This window comes from Ipomoea triloba, chromosome 8 (genome assembly GCF_003576645.1).
Source record: "Ipomoea triloba cultivar NCNSP0323 chromosome 8, ASM357664v1".
NCBI classification, from domain to species: Eukaryota; Viridiplantae; Streptophyta; class Magnoliopsida; order Solanales; family Convolvulaceae; genus Ipomoea; species Ipomoea triloba.
Window position 1 is genome coordinate 12,089,993 of NC_044923.1, and position 16,140 is coordinate 12,106,132.

Here is a 16,140-nt window from a genome sequence, read left to right on the forward strand (position 1 = left end):
GAAATCGATATATGAAAATTAAATTATTTTTATAATAACTTAAGATATTGTATTGGGTAAATTTTATTTTATTTTAAAAATAAATTAATATTTTTGGATTTTTGGATAATTGAATAACTTAAGATATTGTATTTTTGGATGATTTCCTGCAATGAAATAGGGCAGAGATCAAAGTTGCTATATAAAGTTTCAACTACAGTGTACTGTGTATGTATAGCGGGCTATTCAATGCCGTTCAACAATGAGATTCCATTAAAATCAATATATGAAATTAAATTATTTTTTAAAAAATAATAAAATTTACCCAATACAATATCTTAAGTTATTATATTTAATTTTCATATATCGATTTTGATGGAATTTCATTGCCGAACAATTTTGAATACCCCACTATACATGCACAGTAGTGCAGTACACTGTAGTTAAAACATTATATAACAATTTTGATTTGTACCATATTTCTTTGCAAGAAATCATTTTCTTCATTAATGAAATAGGGTAAAATCATCCAAAACATCCACATAAATAACATGTCATCATTTTTTCTAATTTTATTTTTCCATGTCATCAAATTAGATGAGTAACTTGTTAGAAATAGGCTAAAAATGCTAGATGAAAAATTATTAAGAGTATAATGACCTAGATGGACCATATTTTAGTTCATGGTGCTAGATGAACAATCAATAATAGTACATGGGCCTATTTGACCATTTTGCCTATATATTCTATTAAAATAAAATAAAAAACTAAATCAAAATAGATATGTCAAATTTAATTTATTCTAATAAGATAAAATTGAAATCTTATATTTAATTTATTATTTTTGTATTATAGATATTTTTAATTTCATTTGTTTTACTTTTTGAATTTTAATTAAAAAATTGTTAAAATTAAAATAATAATTTGATTCGAACACACACACTACTTTAATTGAAATAATTTTTTAATCTTTCAATGCAATATTGGGAAAACCTCATCAGTTGCAAAGCTTCCGTCTTGGTCACCAGTCAAGGGATCCACAGCATCACTGCCACCACCGAGAACAAAAAGCTTTCCAGCAGTGGAGACAACGCCAAAATGGGCGAGTTGTCTTATATTTGAAGGGAGGACGGGAAGTTTAATCCAAAGGTCACAACCAGGATCATAAAGCTGCCATTGATTATCAGGCTCAAAAGCGCACACACAAAAATTCTTCAGATGAATTGACCTCTTGACGAGCTTTGTATAGTTCACTACTTCGAACAGCTGCTCTCCAAGAATGAGAAACGAGTTCTAACTTGGGATGAAAGTAGAAGGGAACCCATGCAAGGCACCTTAGGGCAACCGCATCAGGGAGACCTTCAATGAGTACAGACATAACGTTTACACTTGCATCAATCTCTACTCGGCAAAGAATGATGGCAATTTGTAGCTCTCGGCAGAAATGGTTTTGAAATTTGTAACCTGCATGATTAGATAAAAGGATAAGCAAACACTAACTTCAAGAAAATTGATCAACTCTTATTTATATACTAATTCAACAAAAGCATCATCAAATTTTAGAAAGTCGATAAATCCACATAGAACCAGATTCATAACTGCTTTAATAGTTTAATTACCCCATAAAAAGCAACAAAAAAACCTCAATTTAATTCAGTTGTCAAAATATTTCTCAGTTGGAATATATAGCAACTGTTTCACACAGATAATAAGTACACATCTCTAATGCACAGCCAATGTTGTAAGACTAGACTCAATATCATATCAGGCAAATGAGGTAAGATATATGATCCTATGCGGTACTACATAGAAGCCTTGATCCGTTGATCTGGAATATCCTAGCAAGATTAAACTACTATATTTGCCAAATTTTCTAATATTGTAGACGGAATTGCTCTGATTAACCTTCTATAACAGCAAAACTACTTGCTTTAGAGACTCTGTCTCAGGCCCAACACATTCATGAGATTCTGAAAAATTAATCTTCCCATAAACATTCATTCATGAGATCCCACTTGAAGTGCAGACAAAATACCTATCTTTCCTCCTCCTAGAACACTCAGTAGGGGGGAAGAGCATTTCCAAATAGGATAAAGGGGCGCACAGGGTTCCAGAGGGGTGGCGATACAATAGACTACTGAATCACCGCCAAAGCATCTGAATAGATGTTGTGTTTGGGATGCATCTACCTAGTTGGTTACCAAGCAAATTCAGAAGTTACCTCTAAACCGGGCTTTATACTAAGCCCTTCCCACCCTTGAAACTCAAATTTTGTTCCAATTGTAAAAGATATAGAGAAAAATAGAACCTAAAAATGTTGCAAATTGGAGATGGGAGAAACAAGCAGCCAGCAAAGGAGGGCAACTGAATAGTTCGATGAAAACTAATCACCATGTCATAAGACCAAAACAGCAAAAACATTTGTGATGGCGAAATGCACATTGGCAGTTTCGCACCAAAACCTCAATCTTGAGTGTTGACAATCAGACATCACATTGGACAGTTACGATCGAGAAGACATAGACTTCTATTTTAACAAGTAAATAATATGAGTTCATTTCTCCAAAGTTCAAGAATCAAATCAGCTTCTTGGCTTACTAGTAGTTAAAGGGTAATCGCATAGTTAATACATTCTCATTTCAGCAAATTATGATCAAGGCACTAAAGATCAGAATGAATCAACAAGCACTATAACCCACAGCCAAAGAATTAATAAAAATCAACTGCGCAACACAAGAATTTAATCTTTCCGATAAATTCAAAATTTATTAGCAAAAGAACATACACCCACATCTTAAATTCATGAATCAATCCATGCAAACCCGAAGGGCAAGATAAATCAGACCAAATTATACAAATTAAAGCCCTAAAACAAGATTCCAAACGAAAAAAAAAAGAGAGGAAATCTGCGAAATTCACAATCTTATACCACAAACAACATTACGAAACAACGCAAAAAAGAAATGGGTTTTACCGGAACCCCAAAAGGAAGTCCAATTTCAGCAGATTTGAACCAAATTTGTAGACAAACAAAAAGAAAAAGAACAAGAAAGATGAACACTTGCCTGCGAAGCAAGCGCAACCCGAATTAGCTGTGCCCTTCAAGAATTGAAAGAGTGTTAAAGAAGGGTGGAAAGGGGGGGTGCTCGCAGAATTTCGTCTGGAATTACAGAGTTATTGAAAAATAGCTTAAGGCTTGGTGTGCGTTTACCCTAGGACATGGGAAATGTAGAAATAGAATTAGGCACGAGTATCTGTTGGTGCTCTGGGTTCTGGTTGTTTGGACAACCCGGATGCCACGCGCACAACGTGTTCATTTCGTTGACAAATATTCATTTTTATTTTTTCTTTTTCACTTTTTCTTCCTCTCCTTCTTGGCTTCTTAGTTCTTACCTTATCTAGTGCTTCAAATTTGGGAATGACAGCAAAATGCAATTAACCAGACATATTACATATCCAACAAGTTAATCTTTCTTTCTAATTTCTGTTAGTAATATGATAAAAAAGGAAATTGACACATTAACAAAAATTGACATGTTATCTATCAACTCTGTAGTAATCGAATTATGAAATAATTAGTACTTTTTTTCTTCAAATTTGTATGTTTGTATGAAGTTGTTTCCAATTCAAAAACGGAATTGGATGTTCTCGAACACTATATGAGCAGCAAAATGACAAATGTTGCATAACATGACATATCATGATTGATTAACTATATAATAAAAGCACAAACACGTTACCCGAAAAAGAGGTGATTGAGTGGTGGACCATAAGTCATAATTCACAGTTTTTGTCAATACTTTTTCAATTGAACTCATTACATGTTGTACATGATTTATTGCATAGAAGTGAGATTAACGAGAATTTTAAAGACAACCTAGCACCTAACCCATAGCTTGGTAGTTGGTAAACTCCAGCTATTCACAGACTAGTACCATCTCGAATATGAAATGCTATCTTTCTACCGCTTGTGTTGCTTATAGCAACCCCATCTATGGTTGTTTCTTGATTTTTTACGGAGTGCAACATGATGTGGAAGAAAGAGAATGTAAGAGAGAAAATTAGGAATATCTAATATTTAAGTTTTTTTAGGGGTCCACAAACAGGAAGAGAAATACTTGTGAAACACATTGAGCCGCACTCAAATAACGCGTGCACTAGCAAAATACGTGTGAAACACACTGAGCTGTGCCTAAAATTGCACGACCAACTGAACGTGTGAAAAAGCAGCTTGTTATATAATTTTTTTCTTTTTTTCTACCCCTTTTATTTTCTCTTTCATAATCATATCTATTAAAAAAAAAAACAACAAAAATACTAACTATTGATGTTGCTCACTGGGAATGAAATTTCCCACACGGTTAGGCACCCTACAGATTGGACCAGGACTGCTATCCAAATTGTTGCCTGTCTCTCTCTCGTTTTGTAGTATTTTGTATTTTAATTGTAAATTAAATTAGAATTTGACTTTTGAAAAAAAAATTATGAATATTTATGTGAGCTGGTTCATCCTACCACCGGTTAAATTTATTTAGGAACTTTGTTATATAGGCTCTGTTTGGCAGAGTTTATTTAGGAGCTTATAGCTTATTTTAAGCTACTAATAAGCTATAAGCTCTGTTTGATAATGTTCTCAAAATAAGTTAGTAGCTTAAAATAAGAGCTTATTTTGAAACGCTACTTGGGTAGCTTTTCAGAAATAAGCTAGTAGCTTTTTAACCTTTTTCCATCTTTATCCTTATTATTTTAAATAAATGACATTCTTTACCCCTCTCAATTAAAACCATTTTGACATTTTCTTTTCATTATGTTTGGTAGTAATTTCAGTTTGACATTTGTGTTTAAACATTAATTTTTGAGTTTATTACCAAAATGGTCCCTCGACTATTGCGAAATTACCAATTTGGTCCTCAACAATTTTTCTTGACCAATTAAGTCCCTCGACTTTGAAAAAGTTAACCAATTTAGTCCTCCGTTTATTTTTCCGTTAATATCCGTTAAATCAGGACCAAATTGGTAATTTTGCTATAGTCAGGGGACCATTTAAGTGAAAAATTAGGGATAAACTACAATAAAGTCATCGTACTATTTGGGAACAAGTAATTAGGTCATCCAACTCAAATAAGGCATTGAACTCAGGAAAATAAAGCAATTGAGCCACTGCAACCCAAAAAAAAAAAAAAAGAAGCAATTAACCCATTTTTAAAATTTTTTGTGACAAATTCCGACACCGATGACTATTTCAGGCAACCGGCGGTTTCTGGTCGCCTTCTCCTGGGGAAGGCGACCTCGCCTTTGGTCGCCCTCGTCAGAAATGGCGACCGACGGCGACCACTGGAAATGATTGTCGGTGCCAAAATTTGTCGCCATAAATTTTTAAAATGGGTTAATTGCTCTTTCTTTTTAGGTTTTAGTCGCTCAATTACTTTATTTTTTTGAGTTCAATGGTTTATTTGAGGTTATTTGAGTTGGATGGCCTAATTGCTTGTTTCCAAATAGTACGATGACTTATTTGTATTTTATTCCAAAAATTAATTACCAATTTGGTCCCTTGACTATAGCAAAATTACCAATTTGGTCCTGATTTAACGGATGTTTAACAGAAAAATAAACGGAGGACCAAATTGGTTAAAATTTTGAAAGTCGAGGGACTTAATTGGTCAAGAAAAATTGTTGAGGACCAAATTGGTAATTTCGCAATAGTCGAGGGACCATTTTGGTAATAAACTCTTAATTTTTGTATGAACTAACCTTATGAATTATAAACATTTTTTTTTACTTTTTATATTTTCAAATATATGTTCTTACTTTATATTTTATTTAAATATATTGATTTCATTATTTATATTTTAATATATAAACAAACCTATTTAAATTTAAAATTATTTAAATTGTATGAAAATGTCTTTTTTAGTCTTTTTACATTTATCAGCTTATCAAAAAGCTAATTTTACCAAACACTTCTAAGCATAACAGCTCTCAGATTTCAGCTTCGAGTTTATTGCTTTTCAGTTTTCAGCTACCTTTTCAGCTAGGTTTGCCAAACATAGCCATAGAGTCCTATTTTTACTCTCTGGTGTGGCAAATGACGATGGATTATTTTTATCATGTGGTATGTCAACGATATTATTAACATTTTAAAGGGAAAAAAAAAGAGTAAAAATTAGGGTAGATTTAAAAGTAGAAATAATATATTTTCCTTTAAATTTTTTAGTCCTAACCCACTCTACTATTGGATAAACTCGACTAAGGTTGCCGGTACCGCAATAACTAATAACTAATAACCAGTAACAAGATCTCCCAACCAATTAAGTGAGAAAATGGAGCAATATAATATAATGCAAACTCTCATAGTGAAGCAAATACCAAGCATTACAGTACAATCAATATAATCACACCAGACCAGTTACTCAAAAACACAAACTACCAAAGAATATAATGGTACAAGTCAAAAGCTGCTCCCTCTCGATCGAGTAGAAATGATGCATTGTATGCCCCTATGATGCCGTCGGAAATTAGATTCCCAAACCAGCCATAGATAATGTTGCAGCGAATACGAGGAAACCCAGAAAACGGAAAGAAGTTTTCGCCGTCGTGCCATCAGCCGCCGGCTGTTGTCGAGGGAACCGTTTTAGACCCTGCCGGCGTGTTGGGAACTTGAGGCGGCGTTTCCTTCGCCTCCGACGGCGGCGGTGCTAGGGAACCAACCGGAGAACTCGCCGGCACAGCAGCTTCAATTCAATTTTAAACACCATTAACAACCGTAAGAGAGTGTTTATCATGTAATATATATAATATATAAAACATAACCCAGTCAACCTATCCAAGTTGGTTACAAATTTACAAGTAACTTATTATAGTTCTTCGTTTTAGCTGATCAGTTATGAAAATTTAACCTAATTTACATTTTCTTGATCTAGGGTTCATAAGAAGAAATTTATTGGTATATATATATATATATATATATAGGGTCATGTTCAGGTGTGGCTGGGCCTTTCCGTGCTGCCGTGCAAGTTACACCGTTCAATGTTAAAAAATGCACCACACAAATTTAATAGTGCATTTCTTAACACTGAGTGGTGTAAACCGCACGACGGCACGGGAAGGCGCGACCACATTTGAATAGAAATCTATATATATATATATAAATAAAGGTGTAGTGGAAATATCTTACCATTGCATTGGCTGACCGGAGGAGTTTGAACCTGGCAGGCGGCGGGCAAGGCGAGGGCGAGACTTTGGTTAATATTCACGCCGAGATTCGAACCTCCGCCGTTGAGCAACAGGCAAAGGCACTGCGGATTGGACTGAACCACGCCGGAAAGCTGCCTGCAGCACGACGACGACGGCGCCGGCGGCGCCGACGAATTCCCGGTGACGTAAGTCAAGCACGGCGTCAAACCATCCAGCGCGCTCGTGCAGCCGTTAGACTGAGCCGTCGCTCCGTTCCACAGCATCATCATGGCGACAACAGCCACGACTAAACCCACCTTGGAAGCCATTGCAAGAAACCTTGACGACAACAATTAAGGATCGAATGTAATGAAGAATTGAGGTCAGATGGTTGGGAAATTGGAGTTTGAGTGAGGGAGTAGAGCAATGATGTCTGCAATTTAAATGCGAAGAATCATCTTCATAATACAGATGGGTAGGTTTTGGTTGGCCAACTCTAACGACGATGATTTGTTTTTGCTAATTAGATGCTGGTTCCATAACTAAACCGGTTTAATTAATAGGATTATTGTTGGATGATGATGATAACTACCCATACTTGGTATTGTGACAAGTGTTTGGTGTACTGTGATGATAACTACTATACCCACCCTATGACCCTAACCCTGTTAATGAATTTTGCTAAAAGTCAGAAGAATTATTTTTTTGAAAACAAGTCAGAAGAATTATTAATGGGTTTTAATGATAATAATGGCTGGTTTGATTGGTAAAACAAACAATGAGCTTAAGATTGTTATTTTTTTTTTATGACCAGAATCTCGAGCCAATATCTAAAGGTGTGTATGGAATAAACTTGTACAATGTTTGTTTTAAGGCTTTAATAGCCATATTTTAGATATGGACTAATGATCAAATGAGTTTATCTGCCAAGGACTTTGTGGTCTGGTGACATCAAGTTGCTCTCCCATATGAGAGGTTGTGGGTTCTCGCTTTAGTGGAGGCGAAGTACTCACGAACCTCACGAACAAATACTGCATTGTAAGTTGGTAACAAAGTCATTTTGCATGCATATATCATCAATCCATGGATAGATCTCATAATTAGTTTTGTTTTCTAAGGAATTAAGGTTGTGCTTGAAAACCAGTAAAATATTTTCTGAAAAATGAGGCATTAAAAAAATTCCTTATAAATTTGATGCAACAAAAAGTAGTTATGATTTTTAGATACAAAAATTATGTTTTACCACTTGACCACCAATTGAGACATTACTAGAGTTGGCTACCAATTCTCATAGCCTAGCATCTATTGCGATTTGGATTCTGTCAATCTTGTGGGCTTGACCAAACTATTTGAACTCTTTGAAGACAAATTATATCGTGAATTTTGAATCCATTTTACAATATAAACCCAACAAAGTTCATTTTTAATATATTCATTATACTTTTGTACATCAGTACATGTCCATTTTTAATGTACTAGTACACTAAAAATGATTATGTATCAACTATCAATGATATATCTTATAAAATGAAACCTAGTCCATAACATGATAACATAATGATTTCCCCTTGAATGGTCAGGCCTGATCCAAGTACCATATGCTCCACCAGAATTCATAACTATAGCAAAGCCAAAGCTAAAGATATTAACAATTTTGTGAAGATTGCCAAACAAAGCCAAATGTTATTTAATAATCAATGAGATTTAGATTCTAAATTCACCACCTTTACTTCATTTTAAAGAAAATGCACAGAAAAGAAAACAAAAAAAATGCTTTTGGATAGGTACAGGAATCAAGATCCATAATAAAATATTGATCTACTTCACTACAAGTATCAAAAGCTGCATTAGCTACAAGTTGAGGTACGTAGTGCTTGAACACAGTGGGTATCCTCTTCAAGTATTGTTGGGTGTGCTTTCCAAAAGCTTGTATCGATTATATTGCAATGCTCAACCACGACTTTCTTGCGACATTTCTCTATTGCACCTTCGGTACTGTAGTCTGATTTTGTTTCCTCCTGGACAAGTCAGCATAAGCCGAAGTATATTTAAGTACCCCCAATGTCGAAATATATGAGCATATAAAGAAAATGTTCATTCCAAATGAAATAAATTTTCATGCTAGTATTGATAAACATCATAAAACAAAATGAAGCAAAGATCGCATAACACATAAAGTTTTAAGGATCAAAGGGTGGTTAATTGTGGTAAGCAACGCCAAATTGGAAAGCAGAGGAACTACCTTGTCCCAGAAAACAGAGGACCCCTGACGAAAAATGGCTGGTAAATTGTGGTAATCAATCCCAAATTGGGAAAGCATTTCATTTTTTTCTCGCGTTTGAGTGCCCTACAAAACAAAGATATTCAGCACGGAGTATATGATGCTTGTTTGGTGGGTAGTCATGGTCTACTTTCAGTTTTTCACATTGTTGGACTCTAAAGTATGTGAGGTTTTTGTTTTACTTTTGGATATATAAATCTTATTTTTTCCCATAAGGTTTTGCTCTCTTGAATCACATGATACACCTTAAGGATTCTAGGACCGATTATTAGAATATTTATCATTTTCTTTTCACTATTTTCAAAGTACCAAATAAAAATAATATTTGTATTCAAAAAAAAAAACATTAAAAAGTACAAACATTTGCTGGAGAAATATGCAAAAGATATCAATTTGTTCCAACAATTGTATATAACAGATCGGCCACTGCCACTTCAACTTAAAAAAGGACATCCCCAAAAGATATTTGAAAAGAAGCAACGCACCTTAAGGCAGTTTTGAGACTCAGTTTTGCTCTTGCCAGATTTGACGAGCATCCAGAAACAAGTATTGTACTGATTATTAATGTGGCCTGCATGTTCCGAACAAATGATCAAGAAAAAAAGACATAAACTTTATTATACTTGATATTCTCAGACTACCTCACTAGAATTGTTGTGCATAGATTTGTTTGAAATTTTTAAATAAAACTTATACTTAAAAAGGTACTCACAGTCAACTTGTCTCCAAGTCAAATAATCTCGGAGAATCTTAGAGGAAGGATAGCAAACAGATCGTCCATCAAAGTACGGTGGATACTTCAAGTCTTTTTGGGGGAAAAACTCCTTCCACTTCATCATATATATGCAAGAGAAGAGAGAGACAATGGCAGAGACTATTTCACTGCACACATGATCACAGTAGCTAGTGAATAGTCAACATTTGTTTGACATTTCTCAATCAAAAAGGTCCTAGTGCACTGCTGAAATTGGCTAAATGTATTAAACCTCACATAAGAAAACATTATTTGTTAAATGATGACCTCAAAGAAAAAATCGGCAAAGGTCTTTTCTGCATAGCATGCATAAGCTAAGTGTTCCATGAGGAAAATATAGATACAGAGAAAATAAAAAGAAGGGAAGATAATAGGAAGAAACATATTATTCCTTTCCATATGCTATACATATTATGGTTAATTATACAATTCATTAAGCTACTTCTCAACATATATCTACAATACGCAAAGAGCCAAGGAGTATACAATTTCATCTTTCATTACAATATTAACAAAGAGAAAAAAAAATTTAAGACTACGTGGGATTATGAAAGAGTTACCTGGCATGCCTTTCATAGAGCAAAGAGTCTTTCTTCAGAACAAAGCTGAAAAAAAAGTGAATCAGAATCTGATATAAAGAAAAAGAAGTATCACACGAGCAAATAAATAACTATTACCTGTATTCATCGCTCACCCCATATGCGAAGACAATATCTTTAAACTCCTCCACCACAGAAACTGCGCAAGAATTCATAAGGTTCAACGCTTGCACATCATTTGGTTTGTCAAAACCATGAGCATCACAAAACCTATCAAATGTGTAAGTATATTGAATTATTTCAGAGTTATTACACAAAAAATCACATTATGAAGCACCACTATTCATTAAATATCATTTTTAAAGCTTGTGAAGCTAAGACTATTATCCACACTCCTTATTAAGCAATGACTAATTCCACATTACAATTTGAATATAGATATTGGTGCTTCAAAAGTAAGTTATCAACAAATAAAGGAGAACAACAGAAATACTAGCACATTTCAAAGCAGAAAATAAAGTAAATACTCCGTATTTCGTAAGGAAATACAGATAAGCCAGATAAGTTTTATACTACTTTGTGGACTAAATAAATAATTAGCTACTGCATTGTTGATTTAGTCAATTTGACGAATTATGAAATAAGTTTCAGTAATTATAAAATTTGTATTTTTAAAAAATAAAACAGAGTAGTTAAAAATTAAACCACATGAAAATTACTACTTTTTTTCAGCAATTGAAATCTCATAACTTTGGAAGTGTATAGTTGACAATTTCAATCAAAAATTACTTTAGCTCACCACATAAAGTGATTAAAATGCATTAGAGGGAGCAGTTATCTTATTTATTCAATAAGATTGCACCCAATGGAACAATGAGCATTAAAAGGTGAAGTACAAGGAACTTTACCTATGGAAGTGGCAACCATCAATTCGAATGACAATCCAAGTAGATGGCATCAGTCTGCTTTCAAATTGGAAAGACTTGATATACTCAGGTTTAATATTTTCAATGCATTCTCCAAAAGAACCCACATCTTTACTAAGAGATTGCTGATCATTCCAGAAGCTTCTAGCTGTTATATTTTCAGAATGCACAATAATTACTTTCTTCCTCCTCCTCCTAACAGGAGTGCCATCTTCCTGGTACTTCACAATATCTTCAATCTGAATCATAATGGATATAGAATGACATACAAGTTGGAGGTGCACAGATATAGAATAGCACTAAATCATATGCTGATTTGCAAACTATACCTTATGTTAACTCCAACATGGTGGGGGGTTGGGATGTTACTTCATGAATTACACAGGAAATGTCTAAAAATGTGGTGAATAGCAGTTCCTGGTATTAAAAAGTGGAAGCTTTGATCCCCTAAAGTGTGTTTGTCATACGTTGTGGGGATTACACAAATGCCAAATGTTGAAACAGTATGACAAAAAAAAAAAATGTAAGCTAACTTAAACCTGGTTTTCCCTCAGTGTGGTACTTACACACTTCCTAAGTAAGATTGATCATAATGCAATATCATATGGTCTGTAACCTTAAAGTCTCTGATAGTATGCACTATGCAACATGGAACTAACATGAAATGGAGCCCATTATAGTGTTTTCTACCCCAACTAAAACTGATATGTTTCAAATTGGACCAATTAGAACATTTGAAGAACCGAAGAATGTAGCATATACTTGAGATTGATACCTCTTTCCTAAGAGCACATGATCCCTGACGAAATATCTCCTGAACATCTTTTTTGTAGTTAATACCAAACTGTTGAAAAAGAAGTTCATTTTTCTCCTGTTTTTGAGTTCCCTACCAAAGAAGAAGAAAAAAAAAAAGAATAATTGAATATTGCATTTCAATCAATATCAACTTTCTCTTCAACTACATCTATGCTGAATATACCCAAATATATTATAGTAAGCTACTAAGCTTTAAGTGAACTATAAACCCATGTAAAGTAAACAAATTGTAAATTGCCTTTGAACAACAATCAAGTGGATGAAAGAAGACATGACGGCTGTGGGAATACTTAATTGAGAAAACTACAAGTAAGCCAAAATAAAAGAGCAGAAACATTAACTCCAAGTTGAATGATCTGATTACAGATAAATACATGAGAAAAAGTTAATATAAAAACTCCAAACTCACTGCATTTAAGTCATATGAATTATAAGTGATTTGAATTACATGAGTCATATATGCTGGAAATCATTTAAATATAGAGGAAATGCCTCCCTGTCACCATGTTCCTGGAGTGAAAGAACAAATATTTATCAATCTCATATTCATATTTGAATCCTCCCTCTAAACAAATTGAATATTTTTCAATCCAAATGGATCAAGGGGATAATTATTATAAGCTGTTTTACTCCAAATGGATCAAGGGGATAATTATTATAAGCTGTTTTACTTTAATATGCAAGGTCACCATAAGAAATGCAAGTCAATTTCTTATTTATCATAGAACTGGGTTCCACACTGTCCTCTTTTTTTTTTGGGAAGGGGGGTTGTAAAATATTGAAGTAAATATTATGTATAACAGACTAAATGGCTACCACCTTCAGAATCAATTTAGCCTCTATTTCAGGCTTTCCACATTTTACAAGCTCCCAAAAACAAGTAGCATACAGATTTTTTATGTGACCTGCAAAGAATAAGACTCTATAAAATAAGGCAGTAGTATCCATTTTGCAACATTTAATTGGAATTATACACTAGCTTACACTCATTTTGTCTCCAGGTGAGATATGCTTGAAGAACCTCCATTGATGCACAACGAATGACGCATGATTTAAATGAAGGAGGAATCCTTAGTTCCAGTTGAGGAAAAAAGTCCTTCCATTTGGTGACAAATACAGACGTGAAAAAAGACACAATAAGGGAGTATATTTTGCTGCAAAGTATGATTACTAATGTATGATTACTTACAAATATTTCAAGGTTATCTGAAAGAAAGGGATACAAGACCATATTACTTTTTTTTTTTTTTTACATTCTACACTTCTAATGTAATAAGACACTGCAAATATAAAACATTCAGACTATCAGGTAATGCAATACCTGGCTCGTCTCTGGTAAAATTTGGTTTCTTTCTTGAATACAAAACTGCAAAGGCAAAACAATAACACATATTAAGTTATAATACATGTACAGTGAAGAAAAGTAAAACATAACACACTGTACCTAAACTCATCACTGAATCCATATGCAAATGCGATATCTGGAAACTCCTCCAGGATTGTAGTACTGCAAGCATTCATCAAGTGCAAGGCCTTTGCATCATACGGCTTGTCAAACTCATGAGCTTCTGAAAACCTAATGAAATGAATGCATAATCATAATTAAAACCCAAACACAAAATGTGGCAATCACAATGAGTTTCATTTAAAAGGAGTTCTGAGGGCATCATAAATTTTTTTTTACGGTAAGTTGTACTAAATTACAAATTTTAATAGATTTGGCTATAATTGACACAATACAAGAAGGTTTGAATTTTTTAAACCAATAGGCCAATTTTAAAATTAATTCATTGATGTTCAAATGTAACAACGAGAGAGAATTTTTTTAAATGAGAAAAAAATGGTAAACACATTCTTTCAACCATTGCCATGCATGTATATTACCTTCCAAAATCACGGCCATCTACGCGCACAACTATGATGTTGGGTACCATGACTTCGTCTTCAACTTCAAATGACTTCACATACTCATACTTGCTGTTCGCCATGCCTGCGTGATTTTCAATTACTCCAAGTGCACAAGTTTAGTGTGGTATTAGACTATTAGGTATGAATTGAGGTGTCATATTCTCAAGGAATATGTTTATCCTAGTAGTCAACTTAAATCAATATAAGTGATTATAGAAGTTTTGAACATTGATCCTCCAAATCTGAAAGGCATTTTAATACTATGTATCATCCAACAACCACTCAACCCCAAACAGAGCTACAATTTTAGGTCAAAACCCTATCAAATGGTTTAATAAGGTATAACAAAACACAAAATCCAACAGAACAATGAACAGCAGAACACAATCTCTTTAGCTATTAGTAAGCAGTACAATTCCTTTTGATTTTTCACATCTTCACCTTTTAAAATATCCTCATCCTTATGGCTTATTGGATTGCTCAATGCATCTCCGTGAATTTATGGTAGAATCCAATTACATGACAACAAACAATTTAACATTATAACTCCACAGTTCAAAAACTAAGAAACAAAAACAAAAGGAACCAATTAACATAGCAATAGTACGTTTATAACTCTACAGTTCAAATATATGGGAGTGCTGGAGCTGCTGCTCTCCTCTATTGATGTTGGCCGTGAAGATGCGGTGGCGTGATAGCTGAAGGTGTGAAGTGGAGATGCGGAGTTGCCGTCTGATTTTTTGCAGAACGCGCAGAGGAGAATAGAGATCGGCGCTGGAGCATGAAGAGACCTGAAGGCTGAAGCTGCATTCTTCATTTTTTTTTTTTGTTTCACTAGAGAACGACGTCGTTCTTTAAACTGAATTGTATATATACTCATACTATTTTTATAATAAAAATAAATCAATTTCGAAATTAAATTTATAAGTGGTAGGGGACTGACCAAACGGTTTGCTCCATTCACATGGGTGGAGACCGAATCCCAACCTCATACTTAAAGGGACGATGTTGGGATTCGGTCTCCACCCATGTGAATGGAGCAAACCGTTTGGTCAGTCCCCTACCACTTATACTTATAAATTTAATTTCGAAATTGATTTATTTTTATTATAAAAATAGTATGAGTATATATACAATTCAGTTTAAAGAACGTCGTCGTTCTCTAGTGAAACAAAAAAAAAAATGAAGAATGCAGCTTCAGCCTTCAGGTCTCTTCATGCTCCAGCGCCGATCTCTATTCTCCTCTGCGCGTTCTGCAAAAAATCAGACGGCAACTCCGCATCTCCACTTCACACCTTCAGCTATCACGCCACTTCGCCACCGCATCTTCACGACCAACATCAACAGAGGAGAGCAGCAGCTCCAGCACTCCCATATATTTGAACTGTAGAGTTATAAACGTACTATTGCTATGTTAATTGGTTCCTTTTGTTTTTGTTTCTTAGTTTTTGAACTGTGGAGTTATAATGTTAAATTGTTTGTTGTCATGTAATTGGATTCTACCATAAATTCACGGAGATGCATTGAACAATCCAATAAGCCATAAGGATGAGGATATTTTAAAAGGTGAAGATGTGAAAAATCAAAAGGAACTGTACTGCTTACTAATAGCTAAAGAGATTGTGTTCTGCTGTTCATTGTTCTGTTGGATTTTGTGTTCTGTTATACCTTATTAAACCATTTGATAGGGTTTTGACCTAAAATTGTAGCTCTGTTTGGGGTTGAGTGGTTGTTGGATGATACATAGTATTAAAATGCCTTTCA

General features: G+C 34.2%; 2 protein-coding genes and 1 pseudogene across 4 annotated transcripts in view; all 3 read right to left on the bottom strand.

The window, feature by feature from the left end:
* Positions 1-867: 867 nt before the first annotated feature.
* On the bottom strand, positions 868-3,264 carry LOC116027756 (annotated as a pseudogene).
* A 3,023-nt stretch (positions 3,265-6,287) lies between these two features.
* On the bottom strand, positions 6,288-7,683 carry LOC116027254 (non-specific lipid transfer protein GPI-anchored 2-like). The gene is made up of 2 exons (XM_031268771.1): positions 7,154-7,683; positions 6,288-6,710 (listed from the first exon to the last, which is right to left on the bottom strand). Exons 1-2 carry the CDS (start codon positions 7,479-7,481, stop codon positions 6,580-6,582), a joined length of 459 nt encoding a protein of 152 aa, XP_031124631.1. The 5' UTR covers positions 7,482-7,683; the 3' UTR covers positions 6,288-6,579.
* Positions 7,684-8,815: 1,132 nt separating this feature from the next.
* Positions 8,816-16,140, bottom strand: part of LOC116027252 (tRNA(His) guanylyltransferase 1-like) — an 8,732-nt gene continuing 1,407 nt past the window's right edge. Inside the window, exons 2-14 of one of the 3 annotated variants that reach the window (XM_031268767.1) lie at positions 14,353-14,458; positions 13,913-14,044; positions 13,790-13,834; positions 13,453-13,622; positions 13,288-13,373; positions 12,428-12,538; positions 11,635-11,891; positions 10,865-10,996; positions 10,748-10,792; positions 10,146-10,315; positions 9,919-10,004; positions 9,395-9,499; positions 8,816-9,170 (exon numbers count right to left, since the gene is read on the bottom strand). In XM_031268767.1, the coding sequence (XP_031124627.1) occupies positions 9,000-9,170; positions 9,395-9,499; positions 9,919-10,004; positions 10,146-10,315; positions 10,748-10,792; positions 10,865-10,996; positions 11,635-11,891; positions 12,428-12,538; positions 13,288-13,373; positions 13,453-13,622; positions 13,790-13,834; positions 13,913-14,044; positions 14,353-14,456 (1,614 nt within the window). In that variant the 5' untranslated portion in view covers positions 14,457-14,458 and the 3' untranslated portion in view covers positions 8,816-8,999. Of the gene's footprint in view, positions 9,171-9,394; positions 9,500-9,918; positions 10,005-10,145; positions 10,316-10,747; positions 10,793-10,864; positions 10,997-11,634; positions 11,892-12,427; positions 12,539-13,287; positions 13,374-13,452; positions 13,623-13,789; positions 13,835-13,912; positions 14,045-14,352; positions 14,986-16,140 lie in introns of those variants that run through there. The other 2 variants (XM_031268768.1, XM_031268769.1) reach the window with 2 other exon arrangements.

Coding starts and splice junctions, on each gene's coding strand:
- LOC116027254 (XM_031268771.1), bottom strand. CDS start 7,481: ATGGCTTCCAAGGTGGGTTTAGTCGTGGCTGTTGTCGCCATGATGATG. Junction 6,711..7,153: donor TCCGGTCAGCCAATGCAATG/GTAAGATATTTC, acceptor ATTGAATTGAAG/CTGCTGTGCCGGCGAGTTCT.